Below are 16,377 nucleotides of genomic sequence, written 5' to 3'. Positions count from 1 at the left end.
TGTAGTCTGTTTGCTGCTGTTTTGCGTTTCTATTGAAGTTAAATAATGTATTTGATTTGACTCAGGGTTTGGTATTCCCATATAGAAAGATTATGGCATGCTGGTAAAACGTTTAGACACAAAACTAACTTTTATGCAAGATATTTGGGAGTTTATTTGCCTTGTCAGGTCATTACCAACACTTCTAATTATATAGGACTGTCCTAAATAGGAAATTTGGATTCTATAGGTACCTGTGTCAACGGGGGCTGGTACTCAGATCTGTCATTGGCCGTGTCCGAGGTACACAGCTGGTGACAGATCGCGCCGCTGCGCGGCTCTGCAACCGCGTGAACTGCACATGTGCCGGAGGACGCCAAATGGCGTATACCCCGGAAATCTGCAGCATTTTTGCGGCCGCCAAATGGCTATAGGCCGGACGGCTAATTGTTAAGAGCTGATTCACACATATGCAGTGCGGATAGCAGCTCAGGTTTCACAGCTAATTGATCAGCGGTTCAGGATAGGATTAGCTCAGGATTTTATCCTGTTCACACATAAGCAGTTTAGAAACGGTTCCCATAGAAGTCAATAGCCTGTAATCCGCACCTGAACCTGAAGGCACTGCTCAGAAATTGTACGACTCATTTTTAAACCGCACTGCCAGTGCACTGGGACATGCACTATATTGCCAAAAGTATTGGGACACCCCTCCAAATCATTGGATTCCAATCGCCTCCATGGCCACAGGTGTATAAAATCAAGCACCTAGGCATGCAGTCTGCTTCTACAAACATTTGTGAAAGAATGGGTCGCTCTCAGGAGCTCAGTGAATTCAAGTGTGGTACCATAATAGGTTGCCACTTGTGCAATAACTCCATCCGTGAAATTTCCTTGTTACTAAATATTCCACAGTCAACTGTTAGTGGTATTATAACAAAGTGGAAGCTACTGGGAACAACAGCAACTCAGCCAAGACAAAGTAGAGTCAGTGCATGCTGAAGTACAGAAGTTGCCAACTGTCTGCAGTGTCAATAGCTAAAGACCTCCAAATTCCATGTGGCCTTCAGATCAGCACAACAGTGCATATAGAGCTTCATGGAATGGGTTTCCATGGCTGAGCAGCTGCATCCAAGCCTTACATCACCAAGTGCAATGCAAAGTGTTGGATGCAGTAGTGTAAAACATGCCACCACTGGACTCTAGAGCAGTGGAGACATGTTTTCTGGAAAGACTAATCATGCTTCTCTGTCTGGCAATCCGATGAATGTGTCTGTGTTTGGCAGTTGTCAGATGGTACTTGCCTGACTGCATTGTGCCAAGTGTAAAGTTTGGTGGAGGGGGGATTATGGTGTGGGGTTTTTTTTTTCAGGGGTTGGACTTGGTCCCTTAGTTCCAGTGAAGGGAACGATTAAGGCGTCAGCATACCAAGACATTTTGGACAATTTCATGCTCCCAACGTTGTGGGAACAGTTTGGGGATGGTCCCTTCCTGTTCCAACATGACTGCACACCAGTGCACAAAGCAAGGTCCATAAAGACATGGATGAGTGAGTTTGGGGTGGAGGAACTTGACTGGCCTCAACCCGATAGAACACCTTTGGGATGAATTAGAGCAGAGACTGCAAGCCAGGCATTCTCGTGCGACATCAGTGCCTGACCTCACAAATGTGTTTCTGGAAGAATGGTCAAACATTCCCATAGACACACTCCTAAACCTTGTGGACAGCCTTCCCAGAAGAGTTGAAGCTGTTATAGCTGCAAAGGGTGGGCCAACTCAATATTGAACCCTACGGACTAAGACTTGGATGTCAAAGTTTATGTGCTTGTAAAGGCAGGCATCCCAATACTTTTGACAATATAGTGTATGTGAACAGGCACCATAGGAAGCAATGTTTTTTCACATGTTCTATGGCTCAAACTGCATCCAATCAGCATATATGTGAACCGGCAACAAGACCTATGTAGAGGGTCTTAAATCTAGTTAGATGTTTGTAATCCTGCCTGGTTTCTCTGCGATTCTGATTCTCTGAAGTTGATAGCCTGATTCCTTGTTTGTCTGATGGTCCATATAAGAGTCAGGCTGCATCTTGGTCCACCATTATTATACAGGATTTATTTAGCACCAACAGTTTGCTCAGCGCTTTACAATATAAAGGGAGACAATACAGTAACAATACAGTTCAATACAAGAGGGATATGAGGGCTCTGCTCCATTTCAAGGTGGATTTGTCTGGTCGAAATGGCAAGGTTCCTCCTTTCCAGGTCAAGGCATATTTAACCAAAAGTGATTACTAGGCTTCTGTTCAAGTTTGAAATGCTGCTGTTATTCTCTTCACGTTTGCCTAGTTCTACAAGGTAGATGTTTATCCCTCCATGGATTCCTTTTCTTGGAGTACATTACAGGACACAAGAGATCCCTCCCATATTTCTTGTGTTCCTCATTACTGGTTAGCTAGCTGTGCTGGCAGGGGTTATGACAGGGTGGGGATCCCTGCTTTTTTTGGTCAGTGTCCTTTCACTTGAAAGTGGCAGCATAATCCAACTAGTCATGTACAGTATATGATGCCCTGTGATGTAGGTCAGGAAAAGTATTTTACAGGTAAACCAAAATCACCCATCTTTCCATTGCCTGAATGAGGTTTAGGCTGATTGTCTCTCAGACATTGCTTCTTTCAGGAAAATGGATTCCTTTTTGTATTCTTGCATGGACCACATAACGATGCACCATTTCACTATCTTTAGATGGCTTGGGCAGGACATTGTCTATGCTTATTGCCTTAATGTGTATTTAAGGTCAGGTTTCACAGCTCATTGACACAGTAGTTGTTCAGTGGTTTAACCACTAGCCTACCGGGTACTTTCACCCCCTTCCTGCCCAGGCCAATTTTCAGCTTTCAGTGCTGTTGCACTTTGAATGACAATTGCGCAGTCATGCATCACTGTACCCATATGAAATTTTTATAATTTTCTTAAGACAGATAGAGCTTTATTTTGGTGGTATTTAATCACCACTGTTTTTTTTATTTTTTGATAAACTGAAAATTTTTTTAAAAAAAAGTTTTTTTCTTAGTTTGTTAGAAAATTTTGTAATTGAGTAATTTTTCTACTTCACTGATGTGTGCTAATGAGGCTGCAGTGATGGGCATTCACAAACATCACTGATGGGCATTGAAAGGCAGTACTCATATATGGCACTGTTAGGTGGCACTGAAAGGCAGCTCAGATGGGCACTGATATATGAAATTGATGTTCACTGGTAGGCACTGATATGTGGCATTGATGGGGCTGCCCTGATGATCAGTGACCTGATGATCAGTGACCTGATGATCAGTGTAGATGTCTCCTCCTGAGGAATGCCGATTACCGGCTCTCCTCTTGGTTTTGCCTCAAACTGCATTTTTGATGTCACCCCACAAGTTTTCTATTGGATTAAGATCCGGGGATTGGACTGGCCACTCCATAACGTCAATCTTGTTGGTCTGAAACCAAGATGTTGCACGTTTACTTGTGTGTTTGGGGTCGTTGTCTTGTTGGAACACCCATTTCAAGGGTATTTCCTCTTCAAGTATTCTGATGTATTCAAACTGATCCATGATCCCTGGTATGCGATAAATAGGCCCAACACCGTAGTATGAGAAGCATCCCCATATCATGATGCTTGCGCAACCATGCTTCACTGTCTTCACAGTGTACTGTGGCTTGAATTCAGTGTTTGGGGGTCATCTGACAAACTGTCTCCGGCCACTAGACCCAAAAAGAACAATCTTACTTTCATCAGTCCACAAAATGTTGCGCCATTTCTCTTTAGGCCAGTTAATGTGCTCTTTGGCAAATTGTAACCTCTTTAGCACATGGCTTTTTTTCAACAGTGGGACTTTGCGGGGGCTTCTTGCAGATAGCTTGGCTTCACATAGGCGTCTTCTAATTGTAACAGTACTCACAGGGAACTTTACACCTTCTTTGATCTTCCTGGAGCTGATTGTTGGCTGAGTCCTTGCCATTTTGGCTATTCTATCCATTCGAATGGTAGTTTTTCGCTTTCTTCCACGTCTTTCAGGTTTTGGTTGCCCTTTTAAAGCATTTGCGATCATTTTAGTTGAGCAGCCTATCATTTTCTGCACTTTATATGTTTTCCCCTCTCCAACTTTTTAATCAAGGCACACTGTTCTTCTGAACAATGTCTGGAACGACCCATTTTTCAGAATTTCAGAGAGAAATGCACTGTAACCAGCATGTACAACATTTGCTGCCTTCCTTCCTTAACTACTTGCCGACCGCAGATAGCCGAATGACAGCTACACTGCGGCCGGCCAGTTCTGGGTGGGCGTCATAGGACGTCCTCCCAGAACGCGCTCTCCTGCGCGCCGCCGGCGATCTCCGTGATCGCTGTGTCCTACGGACACAGCTGATCACGTGATGTGGTAAAAGACCAATCACAGCGGCCTTTTACCACGTGATCAGCCGTGTCCAATGACACACTGATCACCGGGAAATGCAATTGCCGGTTCTCGGCTGCAATTTCCTCACGCTGTCAGATCGATTGTTAGAGCAGGGATCGGTGCCCAGCAGTGCCACTCACAAGTTCCACCCACCTGTGCCACCCAGCAGTGCACCTACCTGTGCCCACCAGTCAGTGCCACCTATCAGTGCCGCCTATCCATGCCACCTCATTAGCGCTGCCTATCAGTGCTGCCTCATCAAAGCACATCAGTGAAGGAGAAAAATTACCTGTTTGAAAAATTTTATAATAGAAACAAAGAAACTTTTTTTTTTTCAAAATTTTTTGCACTTTTTGTTTATAGCGCAAAAAGTAAAGCGCCCAGCGGCGATTAAATACCACCAAAAGAAAGCTCTATTTGTGAGAAAAAATGATAAAAATTTCATATGGGTACAATCTTGCATGACCGCGCAATTGTCAAAGTGTGACAGCGCTGAAAGCTGAAAATTGGCCTGGTATAGAAGGGGGTATAAGTGCCCGATAGGCAAGTGGTTAAATAAGGGCGATAATTGCCACCTATTTTTCAAAGAATGAATGACCTCACTAATAGAACTCCACACTGCTATTATTTTGAACATGCCCCTTTCAATTAGTGATTCAATTACACAGAATCAGCAGCATGCATGTCATGACTGTTGGGTCTGTTGGATTTCTATTACTCTACTACACCTGCTAGTAAATTATTTGCCGTGTAGAAATATAATTTCTACCAAAAACAGTGATTGATCAGGTTACTGATGTCTGACTGCTATTATTTTGAACGCAACTGTATGTGTGTGTGTGTGTATATATATATATATATATACCTGCACTTAAGGATTGTGTTCCACTCTTTTCCAGCAAGGTGCACTCTACTAGATTTGTGAGGGCTTTTTTTGGCATCAAGCAACTACTTCCAAGATTTGCACTGCTGCCACCATGGTTTTCTGTTCACACGTTCTACCAGGTAGCCGGTTTGTCCTCATCTGATGCCAGGTTTGAGTGTAAAGTCCTTTAGACATCTCCATGAGCTACAGACAGTCCCTAGGCCTATTGTGTGTTTTTGTTTTTTCCCCTAGGTCCTGTTAGCACTTGTTTTCTGTGTTGCTCTGTACCCATCATGTAATTGGGATATGCAAACACAGACATCTTGAATTGCAGCCTATGAGATAACCTCAATTTGATCCAGTGGACTAAGTAAACATAGGCTCTCAGGTACAGAAGTCTGTTATTGACAGGATTACCTACTGAAAATGAGATAATTTAAACAATGCAGCCACTACATCCAGCTGGTATGCTGTAATATATTACATTTAGATATGTTTTAACATATCAAGAAAAAAATGAGACAGGCCTGCTGCTATGCAGTTGTGTTTGTATAACAGGACATATTTTCTTTAAAGACACATTGGCAGATCATTGAGTAACTACAGATTTTCTTTTTTTTTTTCACTAACGTTTATTGTATGTTTGGTGTCACGTAACATTCTAGACCTTCTTTAGAGGTATGCATTTAGCTGCATATAGTCCAGATATTTTACAACCACACAAGTAGTGTCAGGGTAGCCACATCATTATAAACATAATTTTATTTTCCTGTTCTCATGCTTGTTTCTGATGCTACAGTATAAAATATGCCTTGAAAAACACTGGAAGAACTGTACTCTATAGAACCCAATGGAAAGCATTCCCTTATGATATAACCTTTAAAAGAATTATGTAGGCTTCTATGCCTGACATCTTTCTGTAAATACTAGTTACCTGTCAAGTAACTAGCAGTTTCAGTAAAAGATTTGCCATGGAATACTAATTAAAAAAAAAAAAGTATAAATATTAAAAATGCATCACACAGGATGTTGATACTGACCTTTAAGGATTATCTCTATGTTAAAGCACAAAGCCAGCTACAGCTGGCTTGGTCTTCCTCCAGTCAACCCCCCTCCCCCAAGGAGGTTATTACACTGTTAACTCCTCCTGTTGCTAAATTGTCTTTCAGAGCTCATTCACACTTGTGCGACTTTGGGTTCCAAAGCCCATGTTTCCCAATGAGTGCCATTCATATCTGTGCGCCTTCAAGTAGTTCCTGCACTACTTTGGTCTAACTTTTATGTAACTTGAGGGCCATAAACTTCAATATAAACCCTCCAAAGTCACACGTGCGACTGTGTACGGCACAAACAAATATCCTTCGCCAAAGCCACACGCATATCGCAATGAAAATCGGATGATTTTGAAGTCCAAATTCAAGTGTGAATGGAGCCTTATTTACTCATTCTACCTTATAAAGTATCACCAAGGACACAATCACTTGGCTGAAGTTCTGGCACAGAATGGTAACTGAGGGGGATAAACATGCCTGTGGAGCTCCATAGATATAAGAACCAAATATGAGATTCAACTTTCCAGCAAACACACAACACTAATTTTGCGTAGAGCTGGACTTAAAGCAGAAGTCTAAGCACAGGTCTGCAGGATTGTGGCTTTATGCTTGAATTTGTATTTACACCAGGGACAGTACAGCTCTCGTTTTACATCCAGCCATTGTAGCTTTCATGCACAGAAGTGCTAGTGTTGCTTATATACACCTCTTCCCTTGGTAATTCACAAAGCGCTTTGAATAAAACAGCAATTTATCCATGGGATAGAGGCAACCAATGTTTACATATCCAAAAAAAAAAGCCTATGCCTCCAGTTCTGCTTTAACACCAATGCTCCTTATCCAAGTTTGGGTCAGTGGTGCTGTTACTCTGACCAACTTTGTATCATCTGCCACTCCAATAGCTGTGGTTTTTAAAATAAAAACAAAAAATGCAGCCAGCCATATCCTCTGGGAGCATGAACAAATGTACGGCAAGCAAGATGGCTCTGGTTGCTATGCACATTGCCATGAACACCTGAATGTTGCTGTCTGCATCCGAGATGTTCATCTTCAAGTAATTATTTTTTGTTTTCTAAAGCTAAAACTGCACCTATCCTTTAAAGAGACTCATTTTTGCTATACAAGCCCCAGATCCACTTACAAATTTCACACTTCTCCACCATAGCCACTGTAAATACCGAGTGCATCCAGGTATGAGAATGTGACTTCCTACTGTGATGCAGTGCTCAGGCCTAGCAGTCAATCACCAAAGACTGTGACATAGCAGTGATGGAGGAACAAATGCCAAGAAACACCCTAATGGGCAAGGTTAAAGAGTCTCCTAAAATGAAATCTTCCTTTGCCAAAAAATGTTTTCCCAGTTAAGACCAAAACACCCATGCTGAGAGATTTCAAAATAAAAATGACCTTTAAATATAATAATTCATATGTAAACAGTTTTTGCTACATCTTAATTATCAAAGTTTCTACTACATTACTATTTAACTAGAACACTCACAACCCACACACCAGTATGATCTCATTAACAAACACAACCGCACAAACTGTACACAGCATCTCTTATATTATGTAGATTATCCAGGAATGGTGATGTTCCCTTGGATGGATAACACTGGAGCTTGTAATAAAAACTGGCCATCCCTTTTCACTCACTCCTGTCTTTTGGCTCACGATATTTATACTGGATGTAGTCAAAGATGTCCTTCTCGCTGTCTATTGGGAGGGGTTCACCCGCAACTCCTGTGAGGAAAAATAAAAGGTTAGATGCACATCTATGTTCCTGCAACAAAAAGAATTTCCTATATCCAAGGCAACAGAGGCCACAACAAGAATCACTATATACCAAACATAATGCTAAGGGAAGAAAAAAAAAAAAAAAAAGCAGAGGCACTCCACAAAAGAATACTTACCTGAACTGTGAGGGACAACTCTGACCTTTTAGCTCTTGCAAAGCTATGGCAGGAGCTGGCATTCAACATGTCTGAGTGTCAAATGTCATGTCTCACTGCTGGGAACTGGTGCCACCTGACAGTAGTTACAGGACAAAGAATAGTCCAGTACCAGCTAAAGTTGGAATTCTTCAAGGTCCCATTTAAATTATGCGATTGAGTAATTTCTGCAAACTGAAATTCCACATTTAAAGCAGAACTCCGAGCAAAATTTGTTTCTCTGTACAGTGGGACTGAGCCTGCACTGCATGGGTTAACTGCTCATTTTGTTCTAGGGCAGGGGTGGGCAGCTGTGTCCCTCCAGCTGTTGATGAACTACAAGTCCCATCATGCCTCTGCCTTTGGGAGTCATGCTTGTAACTGTCAGTTTTGCAATGCCTCATGGGACTTGTAGTTCTACAACAGCTGGAGGGCCACAGTTGTCCAACCCTGTTCTAGGGGGAAAGGACAGCCCAGATATACTTACCTGACCCACCAATCCTCCCCGCACAAGACCAGTCCCTTTGGCTCCTGCCTCCCCCAATTCAGCTGTCTACAAAATGGACTTCCTGATGTCAGCGTGCTCCATAGATAGGAACAGTCCACCACTGGACCATGGGGGAGCACAGTTTTCTGGAGGATCGGTAGATCAGGAGATTGTGAACTTTGTGCAAACCCCCCCCTAAAAATGAGCAGTTGACCCAAAAAAGTAAAAAAAATTGTGCCCAGAGTTGAGCTTTACTTAAGCTCTGGAGGTGATTCCCTTGAAATCTGAACAGCCTATTTGCATTTAATAAATCAACACCAGTGTGTGTAGAGAACTGCCCATGGGAGGTCATGTACTGGCCAAGTCTAGGGGTTGAGATGGCAAAGACTTTAAACTTCTTCATGATAATAGGTATTTTTGTTCCTTTGAGTAAGCAATGATTCAAGTCACAAAGTATTACAACTTTTTTTTCCTTAGATGCTTACAAAGTGCTCAGGCAATGTAGAAGGTTCTCATTCTCTGTTGTACCTGTAGAGCTATCCACTGACAGGAGATGACAGCTGGCTCCATTCACACTGATCTGAGTGTTTTCAGGCGTTTGTTCAAGCATCTTTGAGCCTTTTTTAAGCAGATTTGCAATTATTATAGGCATTTTTTCAGGCCTTTTTCATTTAGGCGTTTTTGCTGTGGCCAATAGAAATAGCTGCTGTTTGAGCTGGAAACACCTGAAAAAAACTCTTGAAAAAAACAGCTCATTTCCACTGTTCAGGCAATTTCCATTCAAGTCTATGGGGACAAATTCCCAGATCTGCCTGAAAAGTAGTGCAAGTACTTCTTTGAGTGACAGGCGTTTTGCTATAGGTGACTAAACGCTCATATGTGAACAAGGGCCATAGAAATGTCTTGGATTTTGCTTGTTGAGCATTTCTGATCGTCAGGCGTCGAGTTGAACAACGACCTAGTGGGAATAGAGCCTTACAGCACAATAATCTCATTTCTATGAAATCCCTCACTGACCGTGAGACAAACAACTGAGCAGGTTGGAAAGTGTACTGTTACTCTCCTTGGTCTGCGGTCTTTCTTGCCTGGGGTGGTCAGTGCAACAAACTGACTTCTGCAGACTATGGAAAGCTCAGCAGACCTAGCAGAGACATTTGTGACAAATCAGCATTTAGGCTTGTTGAGATTTAATTTATTTTACTCCTTTCTTTTCACCATTATAATAGCTATTAGTCACTACTAGTAAACCTTTTTTCTTAAGTGCAACTAACCAGTATTCAGCATATAGACCAGGGGCGGACTGACAACTCATGGGGCCCCCGGGCAATAGGGGATCATGGGGCCTCGGTGTCCTTGCCCAAACTCAAAAAAGCCTATGAAAAAGGTACCAGGGGCATTTCATGGGGCCCCCTACTAACCCCAGGCCCTCAGGCAGTGCCTGAGTTTCCAAATGGTCAGTCCACCCCTGATATAGACTGAATCTAGTACAAGCTGATAGATTGGCCACTTTAGTAGCTTCTGCACTAAATATTTAGCACTGAAAATTAAATAAGGCTATGTATGTCATATGGTGAACAAGGGACATGTGAGCCAGAAAACGTGGCTGACCTGTGATTCCCAGAGGTCTCAGTGTGTACTCATTCAAGGTAAATCCTTTTTCCAAAGCATGGGCCCGCATGTTCTTATTGAAGATATCACTGCCAGTGAAGTACAGAACTCCGCAGTAATACTGGTCCTTGGGGATTAGCCTGGAGTGAGAAAGAGTTCAGAACTCAGAATAATCATGCATTAGATACGATACATTTAGGGGTTGATTTACTAAAATGTAAAATGCTAAATCTGGTGCAGCTGTGCACGGTAGCCAATCAGCTTCTAACATCAGCTTGTTCAATTAAGCTTTGACAAAAAAAAAAACCTGGAAGATGATTGGCTTCTATGCAGAGCTGCACCAGATTTTGCACTCTGCAGTTTTAGTAAATCAAACCCTTAGTCTTTTATCCCAACATGCAACTGTAGCCCTCTCAGGAAAACTCTAAGTAATTAAATGCCAGACATTCACAAGCCATTAAAAATGAAGCAGACCGTGTGTTACAATCTGGCTATATAACCTTCTTTAGATCCAAAGTGCTAGATTTTACCCTAGATTTTACACAGCATCCCACTTTTTTGGAACTGGGGTTGTAGTAGTTCGATAGATGCAAAAAATACCTGTTGATCATATCAACATCAAATCCAGAGCAGTGTGCTGTATGCTCACAGCAGGTAATTAGGAGTTGCCTGGTGTTGTGGCAGATCAGCAAGTGTATTTCTGTACTGGTAGGGTCTTTAACCCCTTGGTACCGAGCATACACATATATGCGGCCCCACTAGACTAGGCTTTTTTCCTTGGGGCTGAATATCCCAGCACAGAGACCTCCACAGAGGTCTCACAGGGAGCCCCGTACGAACAATCTGGACCCGGAAGTCCGGGTTCTGAGTCACCTGATTGCTGTAATAGCCTCTGATTGGCTATCACGGTGATCAGTCACTGTGAAGCCCACCCCTGTGTTTCTCTCTCTGTGAATGGAGAGGAAAGATACATTGTATTTCTCTCTCTCCTTGAAGAGAGAAAAATAAACCGTGCGTAAAATATATAAATTAAAGAAAGTAAAAATTAAAGAAAAAATATCTAGACCAAGGACAGATCTAGATCAGTGCCAGGGTTAGTGTTTGGGTCAAGAGGTCAGGATTAGTACATTTTTGGCAGAATTTTTTAAATTAGTATCAGTGTGTTTTAGGTAGGATTAAAGAAAAGCAAAATGCGCAATATTGTTTCTGGGCTGTACTACGGGTACATACAACAGATCATCGGGGGCAGGAAAATTTATTTTGGTTTGTTCTTTGGTGGTAGAAAATATGGAAGAAGTATACAGCTAAAGTTCACATATACTTCCTGCATAGCCCCCTGAACTAATTAACCCACCTTTCCCTGCCCTAGATGTATTCTTATCCGAATCTCACATGATCTGCCTGCCACAAACGTTATATCCTGTAAACCTTTGCACTACCCGAGCCTGCACAGCTGAACCCTACAGTATTCCACAGAGCCATCTCTTCAGGCATAAAACAACAGGATGTGAGAATTGCAGCCATGGGATTCAAGTAAGTATATATCTTGGGCAGCAGAGGTCAGATGGCACTAGGCAGCAACGATAAGTGAACTTTGTTAAAGGGCACTAATCCTTTAAATGGGTACAGTCATGGCCAAAAATATTGGCACCCCTGCATTTCTGTTAGATAATGCACCACTTAGCCCAGAAAATTGTTGCAATTACAAATATTTAGGCATTCTCATGTGTATTTCTTTTGTTTGTATTGGTATGACCGAAAAAAGTGGACAAACAAAAAGCCAAATCTGACACATTCCACACAAAACTCTAAAAATGGACTGGACAAAATTATTGGCACCTTCTCAAAATGGTAAGAAATAATTGGTTAAAATGGTGAAAAATTGACTCAACCTTCCTTTTGTGCATCTCTGTGTGCCACGTGGAGCTTGGAGAAGAGAAAGAGCAGCAAAGAATAATGATTTGAGAACAAACATTGTGGAAAAGCACAGACAATCTCAAGGCTACAAGTCCAACTCCAGAGATCTTAATGTTCCTGTGTCCACTGATTGTCAAGAAGTTTAGATCCCACGGCACTGTAGCTAATCTCCCTGGACGTGAACGAAAGAGAAAAATTGATTAAAGAGTGCAATGAAGGATTGTTTAAATAGTGGCTAAAGAAACTCGATCAACTTCCAGACAAATTCAAGCTGACCTTCAGGTACAGGGTACAACTGTGTCAACTCGCACTATATGTTGCCATCCGAATGAAAAGGGATGCTATGATAGGAAACCCAGGAGAACCTCACTACTGACACACAAACATAAAAAAGCCAGATTGGACTTGCCAAAAGAATTCTGGGGTGCGATGTAGGGACCAGTGTCAGAAAGTTGGGACTCTGCCAGAGGTCATGATGGTTACAACAGGACAATGACCCACAGCACGCATGAAAAAGCACCCAGAAATGGTTTCAGACAAAGTGCTGGATAGTACTGAACTGGCCAGCAATGAATTCAGATCTCAATCCCATAGAGCACCTGTGGAGATCTCAAAACAGCAGTTGGGAAAAAGAACCCTTCCAATCTGAGAGACCTGGAGCAGGAGAGAAAGAAGAGCAGTCCAAAATTCCAGTAGAGAGGTGTAAGAAACTCACTTATGGTTACAGGAAGCCATTGATTTCAGTTATTTCTTCCAAGGGGTGTGTTACCAAATATTAAATGTAGGGTGCCAATAATTTTGTCCAGTCCATTTTTGGATTTTGGAATGTGGAATGTGTCAGATTTAGTTTTTGTTTCTCCACTTTCGTGTCATACCAATACAAACAAAATAATTAAACCCGAGAATGCCTAAATATCTGTATTTGCAATAATTGGGTGAAATCGTGCATTATATGACAGAAATGCAGGGGTGCCAATATTTTTGGCCATGACTGTAGTTGTAAGGATGGTCAAGACTCCCAGTGAAGGCTGCCACTGTCCAGAGGTGGTGCCAGAACACTTTTCAGAATCAAGGAACAAGCAGGGATTCCAAGAATTGATCAGCAGCAACCTTCAGCACCCTGCCCCTTACAAAGTCCGGCTCATTCCTGTATTGGAGTGTCTGGTTTCTAAATTCTGTAGGAATCAGTCTGAAGACTTACATAATATACAAGATATATATGAGATTTAGAGGAAGGAAGCAGAACTCCCTAGTCAGGTTTATCACTGAATTTCCAACACATTACCTTATATCAATTCTCCGAAAGGGGAACTGTTTGCCTCCGTCAGATGGTAGCTGGCACACGCCCTGCGAAAGGACAGAACATGAGCTCCACAGCAAAAGTATACAGGCAAACAGAATTCTCTAGATAATGAAGGTGGGACACTAGCAGAAAATGAAAATTGGATGATTTTAAATCAACATGAACCTCTCAGATGAAAAAGGCAAATACAGCTATCACTACATAGGCACACATCTACGGTCAGCTGACTTCTGTTTGCACTCTGAATTGAGTCAGTATTCCCAGAGCCAATGATGCCCCCCCAGCCAGTGTAAGAGCCTCTGCTGGCTGCTCAGAAAAGGACTCTTCAAAGGCTTAGTCCACCATTGTTGCCATGTTTCAAGGTACACACTTACCTGAACTGTGGGGTGCATCTCCCTGCAGCCAGCTGATTTTTCAATTTAGTGTGACCATGCATGGCTCTGCTCCTACAACGGCATCATCCATTCACAGGTATCTGATACCGAGATGGAGAGACTCACAGATCCTAATTGAACACAACTGTGGTGACATCACTGCACCAATAATCCCGATTACTCCCCTCAGCCCCATCACGGTAGGTCCGTACCTTTGTATGGAGCTGGGATGTATAGCATGCAGAAACCTGTACATTGCATCCATGACACACTGATCATATTTCAATGCTCTGCAGGCTTCAATACAATTAGATGTAATTGATAAACATTTTTTACTTTAATTAATGGTGCTTTTATTACATTTTTGCAAAATGTGGACTATGCCTTTAAATAATAGGGCTCCCTGGGAATACAGGAAGGTATTAAGGATTAATAAAAATGCCCACAGCTAAAAAGGTGCCTCTCCTCTAGGTTTATTATTTGAAAAAAGGCTCTATACATCATAATTCAGAAAATATCCTTAGTGATCAGATATCTTACCATGAATTTAGTGTCTCCCTTCACTAGTGTGTCAGTGATAAATTTGCAGTCTTCCAGACACTGCACTACCTGATGTAAGAGGTGCGGCTGTGAATATAATCAGCACAAAACATAGTTAGAGGCCAATACTGACAAATCAGGAAACAGAAATGACAAGTACAACATGTATTAAAGAATCTCTGCTAACAATACTAAATAAATTCTCTGCTGAAAATGGATACTACAGTTTTTTATTCATCTTACTTCTTTCTATACAATCCTTGGCATAAGTAATTACTCCCTTGGATTTTGTAAGCTAGCATTACAACATGAAATCATTTTGGATAATGGATTTAATTGAAATTTACACAGCATACGTGCTACTTTAAAAGTGGAACTTTAGTCAGAACATAACGTCTTGCTAGATCACTTCAGGTTGGCTTCTTTTGCAGTTATTGCTATGTAAAACATTAAAAATAAATGCCTATACTGTTTAAAATCCAGTAATACACTATCTCACCCTACTCTGCACATGCTCAGTTGCTCTCCATTTTTAGGCACTGTGCCAAATTTGTAGAGGCCGATCTGCTGACAGTCTAAAGATTAAAGCAGAACTAAACTTATCAATTTAACAGTTTCGAAAAACAGTTACTTTCCCAGCATGCAAGGAATGCTAACTCACATTTGCTTGTGTTCTTAACCAAACAACTGGTGCTATAACTGGTCACATGTAAAGCACCATGGCAGTTGCAGATCAAACAGATGGAAGCTTCCTTGGCTGTAAAGGATAGGAGGGTTTAGTTCTGCTTTAACTGCTTCTCAGAGCTCTGGGCTTCAATAAAATGACAGCCTCCAGTAATAAGGAACAGGAACAATGCTGGAGGCAATTTACAGCACACACTAAATTTGGTATGAAATTAAGGTGGAATATATATTCCTTGCTAAAGAACATTATTTTTTATCAATTGTTATAGTAAAGTTCCAATTTAAGGACTTGGGTACACATGGATTGCTGTCAAACACAGGAGTTAAGTTTAAATGCAGCACAGCAGTTCAAGCCCTTGTATTTGTACACAAAAAGCTGCATCTGACCTGCTTTGTCTGTAATGCAAAAGCATCTGCAATAGAATATGCTGTGTTTAGAACAGGGGTGTCCATCCTTTTGACTTTTCTGGAAGAAGAGTAATGGTCTTTGTGAGCCACACATAAAATAAACTAATAAGGATAGCTGATGAGTAGCTTGTCCCATCTCAGTTGAAGATCTCTGCAGTTCATTCAGCTACCACTGCTTATTGCTGCTTCTCTGATTAACCCGTTCACTGCCACAGCAGTTTTTGCACACATTTAAACAATCATTTTAGGCCTGAAGATTACAAAAACCCCAAAACATGATATATTTTCTGAAAGTAGACACCTTAGAAAATAAAACAGTGGTACTTCCAATTTTTCTGAAATGTGGTATTACTGCAAAGGTCTAGAACGCAAAATTTCAGTAAAAAAAAAAAAAAAAAAACACACTAAAGTTAATTTTAAGCTACACAAACACAACAAATTACCCAATTGTTTTGTAAAATATAAAAGATGAGGTTGCACCGAGTAAATAGATAACCAACAAGTCAAACTTTAAATTTGTGTGCCCCTGTGAAATGGCAACAAACCTAAAAATATTTTCTATAGGCAATACTTTAAAAGCCCCCTGTAGGTCATCAGTTTAGCGGTACGGAGGAGGTCTAGTGCTAGAATTATTGCATGTGTAACGCAATCGACGTTTCCAAGTGTGGGCGTCCCAGTACGTGCTTTTACGTTTGTGGGTGCATATATATGTGGGGGGGGATTATATACTTGGCGTACGTGGCACTATGTAACATGTGTACTGCAATTGACATTTACATGCATAGTCACCC

The 16,377-nt window shown here is 41.6% G+C and overlaps 1 protein-coding gene across 1 annotated transcript in view; it reads right to left on the bottom strand.

Annotated features, from left to right (window-relative positions):
- Positions 1-5,892: 5,892 nt before the first annotated feature.
- The window catches only part of POLB (DNA polymerase beta), a 47,017-nt gene continuing 36,532 nt past the window's right edge, over positions 5,893-16,377 (bottom strand). The window contains exons 11-14 of the mRNA XM_089670248.1: positions 14,495-14,581; positions 13,563-13,624; positions 10,361-10,500; positions 5,893-8,077 (exon numbers count right to left, since the gene is read on the bottom strand). Coding sequence (XP_089526374.1) covers positions 7,983-8,077; positions 10,361-10,500; positions 13,563-13,624; positions 14,495-14,581 — 384 coding nt within the window. The 3' untranslated portion in view covers positions 5,893-7,982. The remainder of the gene's footprint in view (positions 8,078-10,360; positions 10,501-13,562; positions 13,625-14,494; positions 14,582-16,377) is intronic.

Source organism: Staurois parvus, unplaced genomic scaffold (assembly GCF_062004578.1).
Source record: "Staurois parvus isolate SC_StPar_1 unplaced genomic scaffold, SC_StPar_1.0 ptg000088l, whole genome shotgun sequence".
In the NCBI taxonomy this organism is placed as follows: domain Eukaryota; kingdom Metazoa; phylum Chordata; class Amphibia; order Anura; family Ranidae; genus Staurois; species Staurois parvus.
This window is presented reverse-complemented; position numbering and strand designations above follow the sequence as displayed.